This window comes from Lactuca virosa, chromosome 3 (assembly GCF_052849685.1).
Source record: "Lactuca virosa cultivar CGN04683 chromosome 3, Lactuca_virosa_CGN04683_v6, whole genome shotgun sequence".
NCBI lineage: Eukaryota > Viridiplantae > Streptophyta > Magnoliopsida > Asterales > Asteraceae > Lactuca > Lactuca virosa.
This window is the reverse complement of record NC_136428.1, coordinates 283,762,124-283,778,365: the sequence shown is the minus strand read 5'-3', so window position 1 is coordinate 283,778,365 and position 16,242 is coordinate 283,762,124. Positions and strand designations below refer to the sequence as shown.

The following is a 16,242-nucleotide window of genomic DNA, read 5'->3' as shown; positions in this document are numbered from 1 at the left end:
GCGGTTTTGACATCCATTTTCCATATTTCATAATCATGAAATGCAGTAATGGCTAGCATAACCCTAATAGACTTAATCTTTGCTACTGGCGAAAAGGTTTCATCATAACCAATACCCTGAGTCTGAGTAAAACCCTTCGCCACCAGTCGCGCTTTATAAGTGTACACCTTCCCGTCCATGTCGATCTTCTTCTTGAAGATCCTTTTGCATCCGACTGTCTTACGGCCTGGTACATTGTCAACCAAGTTCCAAACTTGATTTTCATGCATGGACTGTATCTCGCTGTCCATAGCCTCCTTCCATTTAGCAGACGTCGGGCCTGCCATGGCTTCCTTTACACTGTTAGGTTCATCCAGATTTACCAGTGTACTATCACTGATAAATGTATCACCTTCCGTAGTAATATGAAATCCATAATAAAACTCAGGTGTGTTCCTAACCCTTGTGGAACGCCTCGGAGGTACAGACTCGTCAGTCGGATCAACAGGAGTTTCCTCCTCAGGTTGATTGCTAGTGTCTGAGGTTCCTTCACCAATTGACTCTTGAATTATTCAAGGTTAATTTGCCTCCCACTATCTCCTTGGATTATAAATTCTCTCTCTCGAAAGACCCCTCTCCTCGCCACAAAGACCATATTCTCACTGGGTCTGTAGAAGAGGTAACCAAAGGATTTATGCGGGTAGCCGATGAAAATACACCTTTCACTTCGAGGTTCGAGCTTATCATGAGTCTCGCGCCTCACGAAAGCCTCGCAACCCCAAATCTTGATGTTGTCCAAATTGGGAACTTTCCCAGTCCACATCTCATGAGGTGTTTTGGCAACCTTCTTTGTAGGGACTAGATTAAGGATGTGGGCGGCAGTCTCTAAGGCATACCCCCAGAAAAAGATTGGTAGCGAAGCTCGACTCATCATAGAGCGAACCATGTCCAAAAAAGTTCGATTACGCCTCTCAGCCACACCATTCAGCTGTGGTATCCTGGAAGGTGTCAATTGTGAGACAATCCCACACTCCTTAAGATAGTCGAGGAACTCAGTGCTAAGATACTCACCGCCTCGATCGGATCGAAGCATCTTAATGTTCCTGCACAATTGATTTTCTACTTCCTGTTTAAACTCTTTAAACCTTTCAAAAGTCTCTGACTTATGTTTGATTAAGTAGACATAACCATATCCACTAAAATCATCAATAAAAGTCACATAATAGCGATTAGCATCCCTTGTGGCGGTTTTGAATGGTCCACATACATCAGTATGTATAAGGTCCAACAAACCCTCACCCCTTGCACAAGTACCAGTGAAGGGAGATTTTGTCATTTTTCCAAGTAGACAAGATTCACAACTATCATCCGACTTAAGGTCGAACGACTCCAAGACTCCATCCTTTTGGAGCTGGCCTATGCGTTTCTTGCTTACATGTCCAAGACAACAATGCCACAAAGATGCTTTATCCAAGCTAGTAGAAAAATCAATACACAACACATTATTTCCTAAATTATCTACAACCGACACAACTTCATACACATCATCACAAGGTAATGCTTTTAAAATAAGGAACATTATTAAAGAAAGCATTTATTCCACCACATTAATTATCAAAAGAAAAGGTAAACCCTTGTTTGTACAAAGCATGAAAGGAAATAATATTCCTCGCCATTTCAGACGAGTAAACACATTTATTCAAATCTAACTTTAACCCACGATCTAGCAACAAAGTATAAACTCCAATCTTGGTAACAGGTGAAATCTTCCTATTCCCCATGATTAAGTTTATCTTCCCGTGCTCTACATCCTCACTTCTTCTTAGGCCCTGCAAATCAGAACATATGTGAATACCACATCCTGTATCAAGCACCCCAAGAGTTAGAATATGGTGAGTTATTAGACAATATAGTGTAAATACCTGCATGGGATGGTTTCACTTTCCCATCCTTGACATCCTGCAAGTACTTACAACAGTTTCGCTTCCAGTGCCCCTTATTCTGACAGTAGAAGCAATCAGCATCCTTAGGGATGGCAGAAGGAGTGATAGAACCACTTTTGGTTCCAGATGAGGAGCCTTCAATAGACTTTCCCTTGGTACCCTTCGAAGGGTGCTTCCTCTTCGTCCCTTTGCCTTGCCCGATAGCCAAAACAGGGGTAGTTGTAGGAGTAGGAGTAGCAACTGACTTACTTTTAAGACTACTTTCGGCGGTCTTCAGAAGTCCTTGAAGCTTACTGAGTGTGACTTCCTCCTTGTTCATGTGGTATGTAATACAGAATTGATCATAACACGAGGGTAAGGAGTCCAAAATGATATCAATTGCCAACTCCTCTGGGAAGTTCACATTCAGTTTCAGTAAACGGTCCACATAACTTTGCATTTTCTGCATGTGGCCCGTGATTGGTTCGCTATCCTTCATACGTGTTGTTATCATGGAGGAGATTATTTCATACCGCTCTTTACGAGCACTCTGATGGTACCTTTCCATCAGATCCTGATGCATCTCAAAAGGGTAATAGTCCTCATAGGACTTTTGGAGTTCGGCTGTCATCGTGGCCATCATGATGAATGCGACTTTGGTGGCATCTCTCTCATGTGTCATGTATTCAACGATCTCCTCAGGAGTAGCAGTGGACTTAGCAAGCTCCTTTAGCTCCTTATCGAGGACATATTCCTTGTCCTCGTAACGAGTAACCATCCTGATGTTTCGGATCCAATCCATGAAGTTGGAACCATCAAAGATGACTCTCCCACAAAGGTTCATGAGAGAGAAGGAGCCAGTAGGGTTAGAGCCCGAAGCATTGTTGTTGGAAGACATCTGAAAAGAAGAAAACAAGTTTAGATTAGATACATATCAAATCCTTAATAAGACACCCAAATGTAATATTAAGGCTAGGATCCAACACAATATATTATAACTTAGAAGAGGGATGCCGTAATCTAAGCCATAACATATTTGAAGGTAGGTGAATGACGATTCATCAATTTCCACCATGAAAAACGAAATGAATTATTAGTCTTAATTGGTTTTGAAATTCCTAGATTCTTTTGAGATTCATTGAACTTTTCAATGGCATGTTTCAATCTCGATTGTGCCCTTCAAGTTTTGTGACTGGGATGCTGAGGATCACAAAACAAGGTGTGAATAACCATGCAAATTAACTTGGTACCCTTAATATTATCACCTAATCAATGTGCCGGTTAACCAAACACGCTCCACCGATCTATGATAAACATTAAGTCACTCTTCGTGATCCTTACTAGTCCAAGTTAGTGTGCCGGTTAACCACACACGCTCCACCAACGACTTGGTAAGGTACAAAATGTGAATTTCATGGGTTAGCACCATTTTCACATTTTCCTAAAGTAACTAAGATTGAGAATTTATAAAAACATTTAGTTACTTTATAATAATCATTATACTTTTAATGAGAATTTAAAGTCATTGTCCTACCCGTTCGAATAACGACCCTCCACCGATCAAGGAAGCGGTGGGTGAGAATGGACACTCATTAAGCTGCCATTTTATAGGCAACAACCTTATACCCCCCTTATAGACCGGCTTCGTGAATGAGGCCTACTAACGGTAAAACGACTTAATCTTATACATATAATAATTATTAACCATTAATGTTATAAATAGTATAAGGGTTGAGTTTTAACTTTTAAAACTCTAAGGGTTGGAATTAAAGTATATTAAAGTGTGTGCAACTTTACAAATTCCAAAACTTGAGGACAAGTTTTGAAACTATTCGAAACTTTTCATTTCATAACTTAAGAATTAAAGGTTCATAAAAATGAAGACTCTTCATTTTCATGTAACTTATGTGTTTTAAATGTGCATAAAAGAAAGTGACATTTGGAAATCCATAACTTGAGGATAAATTATGGACTCCATTAAAACACATAAATGATCAAGAATTAATTAATAAACAATTTAGCAAATAATTCCTATGATCTAACAATAATTCATAAGAATATGAATATCATATCAAAATTTCAAGAACATATGAACACATATAAACATGTAAATTTGATATTGGTCATTGTAAATGGATTAGCACAAACATTACACCATCTAAAACAGGTTTTAAAACATCAAAACAGTTTAGGGTAATGTTTCTAGTCCATTTCCAGCAGCAAAAGTCGAAAAACTGCAGTCATAGCCTCCTACTCGTCGAGTGCAGTAACCTACTCGACGAGTAGGATGAATTTGTGCTTGGACTCGTCGAGTACCCCATTGGGGGACTCGACGAGTCCCCTGTGCAGACAGCAAAAACTTCGACTTTTTCAGCTATTTTGCATCAAGTATCAAACAAACAAGCCTAGGCTCTGATACCACTGTTGAGTTTTGAGCATTCTAACACTCCTAAGGTGTTCATGCAACCCTAGAAACCTTGGATCTATGTTTGACTAAAATACATGCAAAATAATTTTCCAAGGTTCATAACCTATCTAGCATGGCATGGGGTACTTTTAAACATAAAAGATACTAGAAAAGTTACATACCTTTAGTAGTGAGTTGAATCCTTAGGAGTTTGAGAGCCTAGCACCAATAATGTGAATGCCTCAAATGGAAATCACAAAACACCACAAACTTGGAAAACTTTATGAGAGAGTATACAAGCTCTAGAAATCGGCCACTCTTATGCACACACACATAGTGTCATTTCAAGCACCACAAGCCTCTTTATATAGTGTAGATGATTAGGGTTATGAACCATGTAAACTCTAATAACCCATGTCTTTTCCTTTTCCAAGGATCCATGGGTTAAAAGCTCCATGGATCACCCATGGACTCCCATGCAAGCTTAGCCCATTACCTAATGAGTATTAGCCCACACTATATAAATATAATAGCCCATTATTTAATTAGTCACCTTTTGATCACTAGATTAATTCATAATTAATTTAAGATCAATACTAGTTAAATAATATGATTTCATATATTAATATATTATAACTTATAATATATTAATAAGTCATAAGCATACTATTCTCATAATATTATCCATATAAATAGTTCGGGTGAAGTGCAACCCAAATGGACCATGCTGGGTCGGGTCAAGTATATACCAAATACGTTATGGACTTAGACACCTTATCCAACACTTAAGTATGGAGATTGTTATACTTTAACATGGTTAAACATTGTTCGTCATTGTACAATTATAAAACCTTTCGTTGGGTAAAACATGAACTATATGAGAGTGTGTATGCAGTCAAGATGGGATTTGTTCGTCCTATGTATTGAGAGTTAGACATCTAAGGCGCCTTACTTAAAATTGGATGTCAAATGAGAATGATTACGTTCCATGTCTCATATCCAACATGATGTCTGAAACAAATAGAATATTGATGCATTTACCTCATACTTCAATTGTAGCTAGTGAGCTCCTAGAATTGGATGTTTATTAATGGTACCCATTCGTGTGTTGTTAGGGGCAATAGCTCGTTGCTAGACGTCAACTACTGTCTATGAAAGTCTTTAATGAATCTTATGCAAGTGGGAGATTGTTGGACCTATATGCTCAAGAATCATTATTGAGTGACATTGCTAATGACATATGATTCTATAGGGTCACACCTTAATCAAGTTGGTACTTATTGAATATTTATTAACTAATTTGTTATTAATAAATAAATTCAACTCTTGTGTTTAATTAGAGAAAAATTATTGTTTTATGAAAACAATATTATAAGAAGTAGAAAACTAGTCATTATATGATATGGTATCAATAAATAAGTCATTTACAAAGTTTTGGACACTTTGGTTAACCATGATTAAATCAAAGACTTAATCTACCATAGTTTAAAAGCTAGAAAACATTTTTTGTCCTCTTTAGGCCGTATGGCTGAAACTTTATAAAAGGATGGAGGTTGCTTTTCAACCTTCATCCTCTTGTCCCCCATACCCCTCTTAGTAGCCAATACTTTAGAGTATTATACACAAAAGCCTTTACTTTGCATGGGATATATAAAGAGGTTCTTATGCATGAAAAAGTTTCTAGTTTTTTTGGTCTTCAACTTCTCCTCATTCTCTCTAAAAGCCATGAGCATCCAAGCTAGAAGCTCTCTCCACTTTTGAAGTTGTTACTTGGATTTTGGTTTTTACTTTTTGTCTTCCTTTTAGTGCTTAATTGTTCAAGCACTTAAGGCTTAAAGAACAATGTCATACATGAAGAAATCTAGCAATTTTGGTACCTTATTCTTGTTGGTGGATTACTTGTAGAGAAGATCAAGCTTCTTGTTCTTGCCATATACTTTAACACCCCAAATACAAAAGGGTACAAAGGCATCAAAGGTTGTTATTTCTAAACACTCTATGGTTGTTTTAATATCATTCTAACCTCTTAAAAAGGATCCTTGATGGTTTGGTTTTGTCATATACTTGAAATTTATAAGAAATTTTAAAGCTTCTGTTGTCGGTTTTTGTGAAAAAATCTATATTTTATGTATCAAACCCCATTAGTCCTAAGCTAAAAGAATAAGAACATTTTCAAAGGAGGAGGGGAGTTTCCCACAAATTCAATGCCCCATAAATCAAAATTTTTATAAACAAGAATAGATGTGAGTGATATGTGGTTTTTTATCTCAAATTTCTGACTTTTTGACACCGCTAACATGCTTTGCAAAACATGTAAACATCAAGAAATATACTCGTCTAATAGAATCATGAGTCAAGTACCTTGAACGAAGCTCATTTTGGGTCAAAGTGTCCACCACATGCATCAACATGGTAGAAATTTAGAATAGAAGGTACATCACTATGGTTGACACATCTTCTCAAATTTTGATCGGAGTAATATTTCCAAATATATGACTCATCCCAAATGTACCATATTCACTCCTTAGTTATCTTATATTTTTAAACGGGGAAAAACAATAATGAAGGGTATTCATCACCAAATAATTTAAAACATCGACATACCACATGGTACTTGCTTGACAAGTGAAAATATGCTACTTCGGGAAGGAATCACTCAAGGAAATAAATTCATCATCGTTGATTGTTTGGCTCAAAGGATAGACAATAACTAAAATCTATGTAAATTTTAGAAGTGTATTGAAACAAACCTTGTATCAAACATGAAACAACATTTTTAATAGTTGATACAAGATTTGTTTCAATACACTTCTAAAATTTACATAGATTTTTCCAACATTCTTGAAACGAATTGTCATATACAATAAAATTATCAATAAAAACCTTAATTATCTCCTCCATGTATCAAGAAAATGCTTAACAAACACCACTGGAAAGTGGAGGGAGTTATAAAGCCCAAAAAGGCATTTTCCGGTACACAAATATGCCAAATGGTCAAGTGAATGATGTATCTTCTTCGTCATCTGGTACGACAGGTATTTGGTGGAACCCAAATACATGTCTTCGAAAAAATAATGGAACTTAACCACCAACAGTTCCAATATTTGATCAATGAAAGGAAGTAGGAAATGGTCTTTTAGGTTGAGGCGTTGAGCCTCATGCAATCAATAAAAACTCTCTACCTGTTTTACAAAATAGGTAGGGACCAACTAACCTAGCTTGTTCTATGACATGATTATAAAAATTATCTTTGGTGTCACTTGAATGATACTTACCCACTTTCTATCGGAAATCACGTATTGTTGGGTTTTATTCAAAAATAGTCTAATTATATAGTCAAAACTACAAGATTAACAACATAAGCATTTTAAGATTTGAATAAACCTAAAACCATTTTAACCTACTAAGGATCATTTTGCAAAGCATGGAAAGATTAAATCAACTATAGAAGGAAAAGTATTACAACCTTTGAAGACTCTGATTATTATGGGAGATTGGAAGTTGATGAAGTGTAGCGAAAGCTCTAAAGTAGAAGCTCTCTAGAAGTATCCACTAAGCAATAGTAAACCACTAAAACATTCTAGTCTTCACATGTATATAAGTTGTTCTAAAGCCTTAAAAGTTTATACCAAATAAACCTTAAAAGGAGAAGAAACTTAATCACCCAAAACTACACTATACAATGTAATAGATTGAGAAAGGAGGAGCACTACATGCTCTCAACCATAAAGAGAAAAAGAGCAACCAAAACAACTAGCTAATCTCTCTTTATATGCATACAAATATGTACTAAGTCAAAGCCATTCATTTAAAGAAGGCATAATCTCTTCTAACAAGCACGACTTGTAAGAACAAAAACCAACACACAATCTAAGCATAGGCTTATGAACCCCACGGTTTTGACTAGCAAAGTCAAAACTAGATTGTCTTTAAATAAATTATTACCCTAACTAGATAGTTACATATATAAGTAGATGATTACTCAAAGTGTATGTTTAATTATACATGACTTATACATTCATATCATATTAATATAATTAGTTTTTGTTCGCTTTTATTATTATTTCCAAAAAACAACAATTCCAAACATGTTGGTAAAATATTATTTTCATAAAATAATAATTTTCCATTTAAATACAAGTGTTGATTATATTTATTAATAATCAAATTACTTTAATAAATAATCAATTAGTAGTAACTTGTTATAAGTTGTGACCTTATAGGATCATATGTCATTAGCAAATATCATTCTATAACGAATCTTTGGCATAAAGATCTTTCACGTATATCACTTATGCATTTAATAACTTCAAAATCTTTTTCTTCACCACCTCCATCATAGGAAGGATTAATCTTCTTTGGGCTTCACGATTTGGTTTGGAGTCCTCCTCCATGATGGTTCTATGTATGCATAATGTTGGAATCAACCATTTTATGTATGAAATGGTCCATATGATCGCTTATTTATAATGTTGTAGGGTTATGACTATTCGTCATCTTCTTATGTTATTGTCAGCTTGGTTGAAATGATGAATTCTAATGTTTCTTTTTGACCTAAATAAGTGTACTTTAAGTGATCGGGGAATTTTTTTTCAACTCTAACTTCTTGTGCTTGCATAATGGAAAGATAATCATTTCTTTGAAATTAGTAATTTTCTTTTTAGGATATAATGCCTAGCTTTATTCTTTTGAACTAAGCACACGATGATCTTCAAAATCTTATCATCCATTTTGAAGTTTTTAGTAACTTTATTCATTGTTTCTTCATCCAAATTAGTGTTGACATTATAGCTAGCAAATCGAGGTTATACAATTTAAAGCATTCCTTGGTTAAAGGCTCAAGAACATCTAGAAAATTCAAAAGATGAAACATCGGTCGGGTAACACGTGGAATCAAAATATTTAAATTAATGATTTCCCCGTCAAACTCCATATAAAGTGTACCATTATAAACATCAATTTTGTTTTAACAATTTTTAGAAATAATCTACCTAAAGGAGTAGAGCTAAAGTAGGGGGCATCATCATCCCCCATAGCACATAGAAATCAATCGGAAATACTAGTTCATTAAATTGAATCAAAACGTCATTTAGTACACCTTCTGGGTGTACTATAAAACGGTCAAGTAATTGAATGGTCGTCTTGGTTCTTATGGTGCTAGTATGAGTGTTTAAATAAACATAATATGGTATGACATATATAGAAGCATCGAGGTGTATCATGGCTCTCGGGACATTAAGGTTTCCCAATTTACAAGGAACCATGAAAATACCGAGATCTTTTCACTTTAGAGGAATCCTCTTTTTCTACTATTGTAGAAATATTGTCATAAATATTTACTGTCTTGTTACCTTTTAGAATTTTCTTTGATGTAAAGTTCCTTGAGAAAATTTGCATACCAAAGAACCTATTTTATAACATCAAGTACATGAATTTGTACATCTACCTTCCAAAATGTTTCCATGATTTCTAGGTCCCCCCCCCCCCTTTCTATGTGTGTGTATATATATATATATATATATATATATATATATATATATATATATATATATCTTATTATGTGTTCTTTAGTCTCAAAGGGTACGAGGGCATAGTTATCTTTACCTCGATTTTATTTGGTTTTTTCTATGTTGGAACTTCTTTAACCGCCTTAGTCCCTTTTCAGACATGACTTTGTCCTTCAATCATTCATTTTTTTTCTTGTTGTTTCAATTATGTGCATGGGTTGTCCGTCTAGTTTCATTTTGTTATAAATTTGATTTAAAATTACTATTTTACACCTAACTATACTTTTTATTACATTTAATTACTTATAGTTTAATTTAATTTTAAAAATACCTGATTAAACCTACTACAAAACCCTACGCCATCCTCAATTCATCGTCACGCTTTTATCTCTTGTCTTCCTTCACCATTGTAAAAATGTGTTGCCATCCTTAGTCATCTTCACACTTTTCATCTTCTTTTCTCCCTTCACCATTGTTAAACATGTGCCTCCACCGATGGTCTTCAAGAAAGTGAGAGTGTAGAATGAAGAGAGACATAGATATTCCCGAACATTTATAACAATGTTACAAAATGAAATGACATAAAGGTTACATATGCTCACCGAAATCAAGTAGAACTAGAATTGCATATGAGACCGACAAATCAAAAATTAAACTTGTCATTAATGGGTTTTTACTTGTCGGTCTGATAGAGCAAGCCTGACTTTATATAGTAACACAACGAGTATTAATTCGAATGTGCACATACTATTTTGTGGCTAATTTTGATAAACACTCAAAGCATGTATTAATTCGAATTTAATTTGTGGGTATCATCATAAAATCGATTGTTGAGTGTAATCCACATATCACTTCGTTTGAATCCAAAATTATTGAATAATGGTAATGAGGAAGATAAATGTGATCAAATTAATTGCAAAATAATAATAATAATAATAATAATAATAATAATAAAATTGATTTATCTTTACCAAGATCAAAATTAGATTAAGATCAAAATTAGATTGCCCGAAATTGGTTTGGTATTTAATTATTCCATTTATGAGATTTGATTCTTCCAACCACTATTTGTCTTATGGAGGAAACCAGGATGATGACTAATTTCATGGCTTTAGTAATTGTACATAACCTTTAAAATTCATCAAATCCAACTTAGGGCTTGTCCGTATTGCATGCATGCATGAACCGAGACCTGGTTGGCCATGTTAGAAATTTAGGGTAAGAATAGCACTTAGAATTCTGAGAATCGTGATTATCACTTTCAAATTGAAGTATTTGGATGATACTTCCAAATCCTCAATTAGATAAGACTTAGAAAATGATAGAGAACAAGAATAAAGAATGAGAAGATATAATTTCGTTAGTTCTAGAATTCCGACCAAAAAATGGTTATTAACCATCTATATCCAAAAACTGCCACCAAGTAGTTTTTTGTCTGAAAACTATCAAAACTGTCTTAAACAATTTTAGCGACCAACAAAATTGTCATAAATTCGGGTTCAACAAGAAGGGTAAAAAACCGAGTTATTTTTCAGGAAAAACAAATTTCAGCTCGACCCCATCTAGGGGCTCTGCCCCTTGGACCCCGCTTCCAGGGGCTCTGCTTCCGGACCTCCGTTCGTTCAGGGGCTTCGTCCCTAATGATAGTCTATGTAGATTATGGACCAACCAGAACAAAACAAAACCACAGTGACCAGCTCGTCAAGAAAATAATCGAGGATTAAACATATCACGTTTTGTAAAGCTAAGGGGCCACTTATATAATATAGTCATGTAATAATGTTTCCTAATAGCTTAAGTTTTGATTTTATGAATTTCACTTAATTATTTATCTATTTTGGGCTTTATATAACCAAGGTCAAACTTAACATAAGTTGGTCCGATTGAGATAGAATCATACACAATGAAGATGAATAGGGTTGAAAACGATTCAAATTTTGTCTAGCAATTTCAATTGCAAAGGAAATTATATTAATTTCGCTTATGATTACATTTCTCATTTTAATCAGATTATGTATCAAAGTTAATATCTTCCATGGCTTCTCATTTGAAATGTGTACGTACACAAGTTTTTTAGAACATGTACCTTTACAACATATAAATATATTATATAAATATATTGGATGTGATTGATGCTTTCCAAAAAGTTAAGATAACATTGAACTTACTTAACATGCAAGAAGAAAGCAACTACACTAGACAAATATAAATCTAAATTAAGTTTCTTAGAAAATACGTATACAAACTTTATATGAACTTGATAAGCTATTATTTTAATTGAAATTATTAATTTATCTAATATTTATGGAGATTTTTCTTAGAGCATAATCCTATAATATATGTTATTAGCCGCCATCCTATGTATTCGGCCATGTTGGGCCCAATTTAGAAAACCAGTTTAGACATGCAGTCTCGGTTCGGCCCGAAATTTAAAACTTCAAACAAGATAGGACCGGTCCCAAATCTGTCTATAACCAGTCTTCAAATGGTTTTTGAAAAACTGAATTTGAGTCAATTTCGATTCAATCTTTAAGTCGGTCTAAACAGGCCCAAACAATCAATTTTTTTAAATCTCTAGTAACTTTTCCTATAAGTATTTCATGTTTCCAAGCATTATTTCTAAAATGTTAGCTTTCAGTCCGAGTATAGCTATTCTTTCCGGTATTCATGTTTTTACTTTCGACCCAAATTACGCAAATACGTTATGTTTTGGAAACAAGAACTTAATAAGTGACTTAATAGACTTTTTATGTGTTTTGAAAATATTAAACTATATACATGTGTAGAAAGGAGTAGCGATATAACCTTTATAAACTTGAGGTGGAAGGGACATAGCTATATGCAACTAGGTGGTATTTTAGAAACTTAGAATTGAGGAAGGAGTGTGTTGCTTGCTTAACATTGAAACGGGATGATTACATACCTAGAGTACATGTCCCCTAAACCATGTTTTTACATGTTTAAAAGTATTACTGGTACTTATATGTATTACTTGCTCTCTGGCCTTATAGCATATATATGTGCATAACATGAAATCTATTTTGGACATGTTTGGAAATGCAAACGGCTATATGATTTAAAAATATAATTTTGAAACATTCTTGTGCATTGCAAGTGGTATGGGTTTGAGAGTCCCCATGACTTAATAGAGGGTGAATGAAATTTTCTTTTGATAGGTAGATGGTGAAATTCGCTTATAAAGGATTCAATATTCTTATGGGAGCTCATGGCTTCAGGATAGGCTTTGCAACAAAACACCTTTAATGGTCATGTGTTTATCTTAAACCTTCTATAGAGGATGGTGATTAGCCATCGACAACTGACCATTGGACTTATGTAGGAAAGTGAACCTAATGGATATGCATATTTACTTTTATGAAGTAGACTAATTCCATCTTTACCTCTACCACTTTGAAATGTTTTGGAAATGATTTGAGATAAAGAAATGCTTTTAAAAAAAAGTTTCGAAAATATTTATACTTAGGGATTGGGAATCGACATTCCCACTTCCATTCCATGATTACTTTATGGTATTACTGACTAGGTTCCTTAAGCCTAACTCATTTTGACATGTACTTGCAGATTTTTAACACACTATTGGACATTTTGAAGGTGATACATGTATAGTTCAATTAAGCTTTTGTTATGATATTATGCTAAAAAAACCCTCGTACTAATTAACTGTGAAATTTTAAACCATATTTTGTAATTGGGACGAAATAATTCCGCATTAAACTTTCAAACTTTTAAAAAAGATTTTTTATGAAATAACCTAATTCCTACTCGCACGTACAAGGGGTGTTTTTAGTTTGGTATTTTGAGTATACCTATTCTTTCAAATATTAACGTTTTTGCTTTCCAGACAAATTATGCAAGTAAATACATCCCCAACCAAGAATACACATGCAACTATGATAACTACAATTATTGGAATTTCCCACCGGATATTTCTGTTCAATCATATGTTTATGGTATACAATTTAGATAATGTTAAAAAACAATTTGTAAGATTTTATATTGATGAAATATTGTATAATTTTAATGATTGATATTCTTTTTCGGGTGCTGCAAAGACCATCAGACCAAACCATTCTAACCGAAAGCAGCCCAAAAAAAGTAGCTGACTAGTCCGCAACTGATTTTGTTCACATTTACCCTAAAGTACCATATATAATTAATTGTTCATGTATTTGCATTAACGAGTGATTAATACAAAAATATTGATTATAATGGTGTATATATTTAGATTAATGAAGGATTAATTAACAGAAAAACATTAATCATCATGATATTAGAGCTTAATTATCACCATTACATTTTTGATCTCTCATTGATGCAAATAAATGCACAATTACATGGTACTTTAGGGATATATATATATATATATATATATATATATATATATATATATATATATATATATATAATTGAGCCAAATACAATTAATGGAAAAAAAATAGTAATTATCAGGTTTAGTGTACCTTATGTCCAAAAAATAGTATTTAATCAAAAATGGCAAAATCCATTTAAAGCGTATATATGAAATCAATGTGATTTTAATCATATAATAAAAACGTTTGTAAATACAATGATAGCCTTTGCAAAGAAAATGAGATTTAATAAATTTCAAACATGAAGGAATTGAATTTTTTTCATGTTTTTGCTTGAAGAACACTAAATGCAATGGAATTATAAGAACAAGTTTCATATGATTCAAGTAAATTCAAGACCCCAATTGATAACAATTATAAGAACAAGTTTCATATGAAAACAAACATAATCTTCAAGTTTAGAAAGATAAGCAACATCTAGAGACTAAAATGATTGAATTATCATCTTAATACTCTAATAATAATAAAAAAGTATATTTGAAATTTGACAAGAAATGGATGTTGAAAATCTAAAAAAACACACTTGGGGTTTTAATATGACATCTTTTTCTCATGCATAATTCAAGCGGAATATGTCGTTGTACACATAAAAGCTTCCTTGTGGAGTAGGCATCAAATGAAACATCTGAATCAAATAAGAACTTAATCAATCAACAACTATCAAAAAACTTTCAACAAACACTTTGTACAACTATTCATGACATAAGTGATTTAAACTTAAAAATTGATCACCCTAATGGAAATTTGAAAGTTTCAAGTTCTATAACACTAGGGAACCCTTTCATGTCAATGAGCATAAGTCTTGTGAGTAGAAAGAGTTAGTTCACATTGATGTGTAGGGAGCTTATTATAGAGTTCCTAGCCATGAAGGTTTCAAGTTTTTGAAACATATGTTGATAAATTACTTGTGTGGATCTACCTTTCTAAGTCTAGAGAAGAGGGTTTTAACAATTTGGTTTTTTACAATCTTGTAAGAAATCAGTTTGGGAAAGTTGTTAAAACTATTAGAATTGATAATGGAACTGAGTTTCTGAACTCAAATAAAGAGAAAATTGTGCTTCAGATTTTGAAAGAAAATATAAACAATTGTTAGCTATGTGTTAACACTTGATAGATCAACATTCATCATAGAAGTGAAACTGTATTAATCATCACCAATCTGTAATTGTAAACATTTAATCGAGGCTCTCCAATCAACGACAGAAAATCTAGGTCGCGAAACGGTTCAATTAAGATTGTAATGTAAACCCTAAATTCTCAATATTATATGAATCAAAAGCACAAACTAAGATCCAGATTGAAGCAATTGAAACTAAGTTGCGAGAATAAGGTGTTTGAAGAAATACCTGACTGAATCGCAGAGCGTGCTGTTCTCCAGCAAGTTGGAGATTTCCGCTGACGAAAACAAGCATACCGCCAGCAGGTCCAGATGGCTGACAATCGACAGTGGTGATGCTGTGTTTGCACTGCTGGAAAGGGAGGGAGGTCAGCTTGGCGACGATGTTCTGAGAGCCTTGGATCTTCTGGCCTTCAAAGGTCAACATGGAAGTATCTTGATACAGATTAGCTAATCCAGCGCGATTGTTATCGAACGTCGAGTAGTAATGATCTACGAATGCTTTCGATAAAGCGTCTGGATCCATTTTTGTTTCTCCGCCTTCGTTCACCTCTTTCTGTTTCACTCTGTTTGTGTTTCTATCCCTTTCTTTCGCCCTCTCTCAAGTCTCAACCCAGCTGATAAATCACGCTACAATGAGCCGGGTATGCTTGGGCCCAGCCAAAAGTTGCAATATAATGAAATGGATTCTTATAGTTTTTATTTTTATTTGTAATTTATTTCTAATATTTTTTGACATAAATGATTAATGTGATTTATAAAAGTCATAAACTTTTTTCTTTAATCTAATTTATGTGAATAGTATCATTTTAATTTTTTATATTAAAACTTTATTTTATATTTTTTTAATTACAAAAGCCAAAAATTAGATAGGCCCCACCATCACACCACATTATTCTTGCTCATTGAGGTACAGCCT

At 33.7% G+C, this 16,242-nt stretch overlaps 2 protein-coding genes across 2 annotated transcripts; both read right to left on the bottom strand.

Annotated features, from left to right (window-relative positions):
• Positions 1-1,584: 1,584 nt before the first annotated feature.
• On the bottom strand, positions 1,585-2,799 carry LOC145162982 (uncharacterized). Its single transcript, XM_079081925.1, has 2 exons — positions 1,902-2,799; positions 1,585-1,808 (listed from the first exon to the last, which is right to left on the bottom strand). Exons 1-2 carry the CDS (start codon positions 2,797-2,799, stop codon positions 1,792-1,794), a joined length of 915 nt encoding a protein of 304 aa, XP_078938051.1. The 3' UTR covers positions 1,585-1,791.
• Positions 2,800-14,533: 11,734 nt separating this feature from the next.
• On the bottom strand, positions 14,534-15,975 carry LOC145167244 (nuclear transport factor 2B-like). Its single transcript, XM_079086377.1, has 2 exons — positions 15,553-15,975; positions 14,534-14,831 (listed from the first exon to the last, which is right to left on the bottom strand). The coding sequence occupies exons 1-2, from the start codon at positions 15,847-15,849 to the stop codon at positions 14,757-14,759; spliced, it is 372 nt and encodes a 123-aa protein (XP_078942503.1). The 5' UTR covers positions 15,850-15,975; the 3' UTR covers positions 14,534-14,756.
• Between the last annotated feature and the right edge of the window lie 267 nt (positions 15,976-16,242).